At 43.2% G+C, this 9,089-nt stretch overlaps 1 protein-coding gene across 1 annotated transcript; it reads left to right on the forward strand.

Annotated features, from left to right (window-relative positions):
* Nucleotides 1-703: 703 nt before the first annotated feature.
* Nucleotides 704-8,856, forward strand: CA7 (carbonic anhydrase 7). Its single transcript, XM_030956074.1, has 7 exons — nt 704-743; nt 2,736-2,933; nt 5,707-5,825; nt 6,905-7,000; nt 7,241-7,303; nt 8,300-8,455; nt 8,734-8,856. The coding sequence occupies exons 1-7, from the start codon at nt 704-706 to the stop codon at nt 8,854-8,856; spliced, it is 795 nt and encodes a 264-aa protein (XP_030811934.1).
* The last annotated feature ends 233 nt before the right edge of the window (nt 8,857-9,089 follow it).

A 9,089-nucleotide genomic window follows, 5' to 3' on the forward strand; every position in this document is an offset into this window, starting at 1 on the left:
AACTGAGGCTTCACAGATCAACTCCTTTCTCTGGAGTCTGCTGTTCTGTCCCTAATACAACCACACTTTTAATTTTGTCCATTTAAAATGTTTCTTTAAAGTTGCAAAATTAAAATCAGATTGTCAATTCATCCTTACTTTGTTTGATTTGTTTAAAAGCAGCACAAGAAGTTTTTTTCCAAGATGAGGATGTTCTCTGTCTCATCTAAGCACCAATTGTGATTAATTGCAGATCTGGTGAAAACACCATTCCTTTTTTGCAGCTGGCAGCAGGGTTTCAGAAGAGAGGCAGTGATGTTTCCCCCTGAAGAACACAGATGTGAGAAGGGCCAGTCCCACCTGCACACGACTTTCCTGATGCTCAGAGCTTTTTCTTCTTGGGGCAGAGAATGAGAAAACACTGAAGTTTTTTCTAAATTTGATCCACAGTTTGGTTTTCTCTCTAAGCCCTGAGACTTCAGTTATCTGAATTTTACATTTTCCTTCACCTGTGCTGCCTTAGCAAATAGGGGGAGCAGGAGCAGAGCAGGAGCAGCAAGGCTGGAGCAGGAGAACGCGGGCGCTTTCCCTGTCCTGCAGGAATTGCTTTGGCTGCTCTGTATCTTTAAGGGGCTGACCCTATCCCACGGGGAGCCGCTATAAAGGCAGGTAGGCAGCAGTGCCCTGCTCAGGGAGCTGGAGCCAAGCAGGGGCAGCTCCCAAAATGACTGGCCACCACAGTTGGGGATATGGGCAGGCTGACGGTAGGTTATGGTATTTCCGTGCTGCATCTCTCTGTCTTCCCCCACTCGTTTTCTTTCTAGAGCTGTTGCCTGAGCCCTGCAGAGCTGCCTGCATTTTGATGTCTGCAAGAATCAAGTATATACAGCAGGTAATTAATTACTTTATTGATAATCAATAGCACCCAGAAAGTGGCACCAAAAGATGTGCAAGTTTACATCTGCTGCCTTTCAGTGTTGCAATCAACATTCCTAAACTGAGGGAAACAGTTTGAATGATTTGGGGTTTTTTCAGACTGCAGATATTACAGACGGGTCCCTTTCCAAAATGCTGTTATAAAAAAGATTACCTGTGTCTCTCCAAAAGCAATTCTGTTAGGTAAAGAAGATTTAGCAGAGCAGTAATAGATCTCCTGGTTCTGTCCAGTGCTGAAATGTGATATCTAGGCTTTCATAAAAGTGAATAAAATAAGCTATATGTTATGTATGTCTAGTACATCAATAAATTGTACAGACCAGTATCAGATCTCTTACAGAACAAGTTATGCTTTCTGATTTGACAGTTTTTAATTTAGTCCTCCTCCTTTGCTTCCCACCTCCACGGCTGCGTGTCACAGCGCAGGGGGGATGTGGAGCTCCTGAAGGATTGCCACGGTAGTGTCGTGTAGTGCCTGGATCCTTTACAGACACGGTGGATGAGAGCCTGATGCTGGCCAATGAGACAATTGCATAACTTGCTGGAGTCTCTCTCCTTGCAGCAATTATTTTAGCTGCTGAGTGTCCAACAAGAGTCTTTTGTATAACCTTCAGGGGCCAGTCTCTTTCTTAACAGCAATTCCTTTAGTTTCTGTGAGTCTGAAAGCACAGCTGAATACCAAGTGAAGCTGGTCAGTGCTAGTAAGTAACATTATGTATTTGTGCTTGTAGCTAGGAGTAATAGAGCCATGGGTACTCTTATGAAGCTTGTGAGAGCCAAATGATATTGCCTTAGCTTGTGTAAGAGCATTTAATTCCTAGATCTGCTTTCTATGCAGGATGAGAAAAGATAATTTTATAAGCTTAGCAGAAAGTGTCAAAGCCAAGTAACAGTGTAATAGATCACTGTTGTGTTATGTAAACTCAAGGACACTAAATACCTGTGCTTGATTTTAAAAAAAGCTTCCCCTTGTGAAAGTAAGTGAGAATGCTACAATTAAAAATGTGCTTCTTGAGAATCCTGAAGTACAATTGTTACTGTTCTGCTTCATGCATAGAGTGGCAGAGGAATTTAATTGCTGCTTTCACTACCGTAGCAAAGTAGAAAATGAGCCATAAGAAACAGGAATTCTTAGACATGGATAAGCTTTTGTTATGTTAAATGGCTTAAGAATCTTCCAGCTCTGGCAGCAGAGTTCTGCTATTAAATTGAGCCTTTTCCCCTCTCTATTGAGGTCAGAAGTCCCAAAGTGTTAATTATCATCCTGTATCCTTCACTCAGGTTAGAGAGATACCATAAGGGGCATGAGTGAAGAATGGAGCTGTCTCAAAGATTTACTGCAGTCATAAAATTATTTTAAAAATAACTGCATAGTCAGTAGCTAAGAGATTGAGTCATCTGCATCTAATTTGAATTGCTGGAGCTTTTACACTCTCTTTCCCAGGGAGAATTAAATGCTTTTTCTTTGGGGAGTGTGTTTGTACATGCAAATGTTTACACCTGTACCTACCTTGGAACACCTTATCAAGGTAACTGCAGCCTCTGCAGAGAGAGTGGCACAAGTGACTGGGGGTACAGCAGTCTCTGCCATGATCTCCTCAGTGTGTTCTGGACAAGATATTTGAATCCCCATCTTGTTGCAGCCTGCTTGTGCTAATAAAACCACACCAGCCTAGAATTTAAATTAATTTCTCACATTCCAAACGTTGGAGTCACTCTTGCTGAGCAAGCTTTATTTCGAGCCTCCTGCAAACCCATAATGACCATTCTGTGTATGGCGGGAAGGAAATAATGCTGCTTTCCTTTGCTTGCTGTTGAAGGCCCTTCCGAGTGGCACAAGGCTTACCCCATTGCCCAGGGGAACCGCCAGTCCCCCATCGACATCGACTCTGCACGGGCCGTGTACGACCCCAGCCTGCAGCCCCTCGTCATCTCCTACGAGTCCTGCACCTCGCTCAGCATCTCCAACACCGGCCACTCCGTCATGGTGGAGTTTGAGGACGCTGATGACAGGACAGGTGAGACTGGCACAGCCAGCTAACTCAGAACACCAGCCTGGGGCTTCGTGGGGGAAGTAATTAAGTACATTCTCTACGGAATAACTTCTATGATGTATAATTTCAGCTTAGAACAAGGCATGTGACTGGAGCTGTTTATATTTTGTCTTCACTTGAAGCCTCCCTAGCAATGCAATATCACAGATCAATAAGCGTTTCTTCATTAGGAAAAGCTCTTGCGTCATGAAAATGAGAAGTTTGATTGCAGTCCTTTTCTTTTAGATGAGCATTGAAGTTTGCTGGGCATCTCTCCAGCACTGCCAGACCACATCCAGCACCCAGAGCAGGGATGTAAGCTCCTCAGTGCCCTGGCTTGTGATCACCCCAATCAAAGATGCCAACTCATGTGCCAGCTCTGGCTCAGTGCCCAGCTCCCACCTACAGGGAAGGGAAGAGGATAAGCAGAGCTGGGTCGTGCAGCACAGTCCTCATAATCATAATCACTGCACCAATTTGTACCTGGACAAGCTACTGTTACCTTGCATTTTCTTTTCTCCTCCCTGACTTGTAGCACTTTGATTTCTTCAGAAATTAGAAAATCTTCAGCTCATTCTGGGTTCTGAGTTGGTAGCAGCCAACTTTGGATGTTGGACTGTCTGCAGTTGCACATTATTCTTGTCTCAGCCCTTGGCAGAGAATGTAAATTCTTTAAGTGATTGATTTCTTATGTTAGGTCTGTTTCCATGGTAGACTGTGCTTTTACATCTGGGGGTAGGGGAAGAGCATTCAAATGGAGATAATAAAGCAGCTGATAAATGGGAAGAGTGCATTAAAAAACAAAACAAAAAGAACTGGAACAATTTGTAAGCCTATCAGCTGATTTCGTATTCCTTTTGGGTGTGCTGATGGATGCAAGCTAAATAGGATTCCTTGATTTTGCAAACAAATTACTTTTTCTGTGAAGTGGCTTGTCTGCCCTTCTAAATAAGGGCTAAAGGTTAATATTCCAGACATCTTATTTCAAAATTTCTCTTCTGGAATGAATTTGAGAACCTGCCCTATGGGGTGGTAAAGTTTTTAAGCATCTTATCTTTACTGAATTTGCAAACTGGGTGAGCATTTTCCACTTTTACTGTACAGATCTGTTCAGAATAACACCTTATAAATAGAATTTGTAAAACCTTTCTGGAAGTATTATCTTAGCTTGGTAACTACTTCAATGCAATTTTCAGCTGAACTGTACCTGTGTAACAGTGAACTTTATTCAGCTTTAGAAGTTAAGAGCATGTATTACTCTGCACTTAGTGGCACAGACTCAGAGCACCTGCCAGGAATGAGACCCTTTCTACACTAAGCAAGTCTTGTTTCAATAACACTTTTCCAAGGAAGATGACTGCTAGGAGTGGGAAACATGGTTTAAACTGCTTTTAGTTGTGTTGAAATAGATCTAGTGACTCAAAGCTCTGCATAAATGACACAACAGAATTTTGACAGTAATCCATAATAGCTAAATTTCTTAAAATATTAGGGACAGGTGATGCATTCTTTTGCTAACTTTAGAAAAATGTACTAGGAGTATTTATATCTTTAATTAATATTAAAACCTTTGCTTTGGCAAGGCCAGTTTCCTGCTTAAAGGCCAGCTGGAAGCACATGCACATGTGGTAGCACCATGCAAGTCCCATTTTTCACTCTTTAAATAAAATGTTATGAACTGCACTGAGGATACAAGCTTTACACATATTAAATGTAATTGTAATTTTCTTAATGTGAGACTGATCAGGTCTTGAGGTCTGTTGGGCAAAGTGAGATTTAGTGGCATATAAAATTACAGGGATTACTGATGCTGTGATAAAATATCTTCTATAGGTGGCATCTTAAACATTTGTCTGTGCTTAGGTGTTATTTCTAAATGATGTATGAAGTTTCTCTGTGGCATTTCCTTACCTTTAGAAGGTGATTTGAGGTTGAGTGGTGTCATGTGAAGTAGCAGCTATTATATTTCCTCTTTTATGGGATCAGGTATTTAAAGGAAATGGAATATAGATAACCTCCACTGAAAGTAAAGATACTGTAAGAAGGAAATACTTATCTGAATTGTCTAGCTGATGTTCAGGGTGTAGGGTTTCCTTGCAGCCTCCTCCTGTGCAGGTGAACAATGCCAGCTGTGCCAGCCTTTCCTCCCAGCAGAGCTGCTCCATCCCTCTGCTCATCCTGGTGCCTCCTCTGGGCTCTCTGCAGCAGCTCCAGGTCCTGGCTGTGCTGGGCCCAGGGCTGGGGCAGCTCTGCAGGTGGGGATCACCTGAGGGGCAGAGGGGCAGGATCCCCTCCCCTGCTGCCCACGCTGGGCTCAGCCCAGGGCAGGGGGCTCAGGGCTGGGGCAGGGCCAGCTCTCACCCACAGCACCCCCAGCTCCCTCTCCCAGGGCTGCTCCACCCGTTCCACTTGTATTTATTGTGTTTACCAGGAAAGGCATAACCATAAGGGTGGTTACAACATCTTCATGTGTCAAATATGCTCTTTCAAGAAAGCTACATATTCTGTACAAGTAGCCACACAGTGGTTTTAATTTACTTTTTTTTCAAATGAGTTTTGATTCTCTCCATTAATAAATCCATCCCTCTTAAATGCCTGGATGATGCATCTTTTGCATGCTGGCAGCTTGGAGAGGCTTCTGCCTTTTTTCCACTATTGTGCCAACAGTGGTTAGTTTTACTTGTAGGAAGCTAAAAAAACCAGAATGCTTAAGATTTCTTCTCCTGTTTTTTATTTCTTTTTTTGTTCTTCTGCCCAGCAATCAGTGGAGGGCCCTTTCAGAATCCCTTCCGGCTAAAGCAGTTCCACTTCCACTGGGGCACCACTCACAGCCAGGGATCAGAGCACACCATTGATGGAAAACCTTTTCCCTCTGAGGTAAGGATGTGTTTTCACAGATGGGATTATTTCATGCAAATAATGTTGTCACATGACTTTGTCTGCAGTGGGGGCAGGATTAGGATTCTGATTCCTTGCTCACCATAGGTAGGTCAGCCATCTCTGCCCTCCTCAGCTGGATGGGGTGAGGAGAGATAAGGAGATAAGGAAAGGCTTGTGAGTCAGGATAAGGGCAGGGAGAGCTCCCTCACCAGTTACTAACACAGCAAAACAAAAGATCTATTAACAACCAAATCAGAGTAGGATAATGGCAAATAAAAACTCAATCTTAAAACAGCTTCTCCTCACCCCTCCTTCCTGGGTTTAACTTTACTCGCAGCTCTCTCCACCTCTGCCCTGAGTGGTGCAGGGGGATGGGGAATGGGGGCTGTGCTCAGCTCATCCCAGGTTGTCTCTGCTGCTCCTTCCTCCTCAGGGGAAGGGCTCCTCACATCTTCCTGTGCTCCAGTGTGGGGTCCCTCCCACAGGGGACAGTGAGCTCCTTGAGCTTCTGCAGGCTGAGCGCTTCCCATGGGCTGCAGTCCTTCAGGAGCTGCTCCAGCCTGGTCCTTCCATTCGAGTGCAGTCATGCTCCTTGTCTCCATGGGTGCAGTCAGTGCTTCAGGAGCTGCTCCAGCCTGGTCCTTTCCATGGGTGCAGTCAGTGCTTCAGGAGCTGCTCCAGCCTGGTCCTTTCCATGGGTGCAGTCAGTGCTTCAGGAGCTGCTCCAGCCTGGTCCTTTCCATGGGTGCAGTCAGTGCTTCAGGAGCTGCTCCAGCCTGGTCCCTTCCTCGTGATCACGAGCTGGGGAAGCTTCTGGCAGTTTCTCACAGGAGCCACCCCTGTATCCTCCCACTCCCAAAGCCTGGCCATGCCACCCCCGGGTGGGCTGTTACAGAAAACTTGCTGGGTTCCTGCCCACACTCATGGACCTGTCCAAAGGATTGAACTTCATGTTTCCAGCAATGCCTTTGGCACAAAACTGTTCTGTTATGAACAACTGTTAGTGCTATCAATGAGAAACCACGTTGATAACTTCGATCACTAATTTAATTCCTATTTGTTATTTTTCTTTAAAGCTCCACTTAGTACATTGGAATGCCAGAAAATATGCAACATTTGGAGAGGCAGCAGCAGCTCCAGATGGCTTGGCAGTAGTTGGTGTTTTCTTGGAGGTAAGAATTGCAAAAATAGCATGTTTACATGATAAAAAGCATTATGCTGTAAAGTGTTTGAGGACTATGCCACATATTTAAGAAGTGCTTAAGGAAAACAGATGACTTACTGGAAGCATTAATGCATTGCAAATTGCTGAAAACTTTGGTAGGAATGTTCAGATTTGAGTAAGAAAGCAACCCCTAATCAAAGCATAGTTGTAGTCATACTTATTTAACCTGTCTATTCCATTCTTTTAGATTGGAAAAGAACATGCCAGTATGAACAGACTCACTGATGCTTTGTACATGGTAAAATTTAAAGTAAGTTCTAAGCTCTTTAAATTTGCTTCTGGGATACCCTTTAAAAATCATGCTCATGTACATCTTTGAGACAAAAATGAAAAACCACCCACCCACAGATCCTCCTGTAAGTAGAACATAACTGTAGTTGTAGATTCTTTTTCCTCTCCAAAGTTCATATAATTTTCCAAATCTCAGGTGCATCACAAGGCCATGCTGACCCCACTGGTCATCCAGAGGTTCTGCCTTTCTCAAAAAGTCTGAAATCCACAGCTCCCTGACCCTTGAGACTCAGCTCTTAAACTCAGCAAAATAATCCTTCTCCATGGAGCCTCAGCTGGCACAAGTGAAAGCTGCCTGTTTGTCTTTGCTGCAGAGCTCTGTCAAGGATGATCTCACTGAGGTCCAGAGTTTGTTCCTGAGGTGTTTTCTGAGTGACTGAGACCCTTTTGGATGCTCCTTCAGCCTGAAGAATGTTGCTCTAGACTGTGGTACTTAAGGCAATCACTGCTTTAGGCAGCACCCCCTTCTATTTCTACCAATCTTTTGGTTGATGTATCTTCCTCTATTCAATCCACCTTCCTCTAATTTTAGACTTGAAGGTTTATTTTTTAAAGCCAGTATTTACCATAGTAGACAATAACTATAGGATTTGAATTTTCCTACTAAAATAGATGAGAAAGAAATGAAACAAAGAACTCTGCTGTGATATTATCTATACTCACACTGAACACTCTATACAGAACACATTTCCTGCATTATTTTTGGGGCTGTTGTGACAAGAGGTGAATTTTGGTAGAGACAATGATGCAAGATCTCAAAGTCCAGTAAGTCAGCATTAGGCATCACACTTGCCATCTACTTTTGGCTAACAGTTATAAGGCAGCCAAACCTTTACAGAATTCTCCTTTTCTCTATTTTTAATGTTAGCTTAACATTTTCTTCTCTTTCAAAAAAGTTATTTTACCTGCTCTTAAAAGTAAAAGGATAAATTTCAAGTCTATTTGCTTTTCCCAGGGAACAAAAGCTCAATTTAGAGGCTTCAACCCTAAATGCCTCCTGCCCATGAGCCTAGATTATTGGACATACCTGGGTTCTCTGACAACACCACCCCTTAATGAGAGTGTGACATGGATAGTGCTGAAAGAACCCATAAGAATATCTGTCAAACAGGTAAATTTCTGATACTCTGTTATTGTAGCATTCAATGCTGGATAAGCAGGCAAAGACTGTTTTGATTTGAAATTAGGCTAAGTTGAAAGTCTCTGAATATTTGGCCTGTTCAATCCTCAGGGCTTCTGTTGATTTCTGTTAATACTCTCTAGGAGCTTTGCTTGAACCTGTTCCATTAACTGATTAAAATATACTGAATATCTCCTTTTAGTCCTTTTTTAAAAATATTACTGTTGATTGCCCCCTTGAGCAGTGAATTGTTTCCCCTGAACTTCCAGCTGGAGAAATTCCGCATGCTGCTCTTCACTGGTGAGGAAGACCAGAGGATCCAAATGGCCAATAACTTTCGCCCCCCTCAGCCTCTGAAGGGGAGAATTGTCCGAGCTTCCTTCAAGGCCTGAAGAAAACTGATAATGGCCCTGAGATATCCAAGAGCTTCCACATGTGAGATACTCTAAACAGAAACTCTGGTCTACAGACCATTCATGGAACACACAAGGCAGACATTTCCATGAACCCTCTGCTTGGACAGGGACAATCTTCTGGCTTTCTATTTTATTTGAAGTGCTCATTCTTTGGAGAAATGGCATCTTTTTAACTATTTAATATAAGGGATAGCTGAGTGAACTAGGTT

The sequence above is a fragment of the Camarhynchus parvulus genome, chromosome 11, assembly GCF_901933205.1.
Source record: "Camarhynchus parvulus chromosome 11, STF_HiC, whole genome shotgun sequence".
Lineage (NCBI taxonomy): Eukaryota > Metazoa > Chordata > Aves > Passeriformes > Thraupidae > Camarhynchus > Camarhynchus parvulus.

Bases quoted from the DNA above. Each gene is read 5' to 3' on its own strand.
- CA7 (XM_030956074.1), top strand. From the start codon at position 704: ATGACTGGCCACCACAGTTGGGGATATGGGCAGGCTGACG. The intron at 5,826-6,904 runs GTAAGGATGTGT...TTTTCTTTAAAG, and splicing joins GAAAACCTTTTCCCTCTGAG to CTCCACTTAGTACATTGGAA. The intron at 7,304-8,299 runs GTAAGTTCTAAG...TGCTTTTCCCAG, and splicing joins TGTACATGGTAAAATTTAAA to GGAACAAAAGCTCAATTTAG.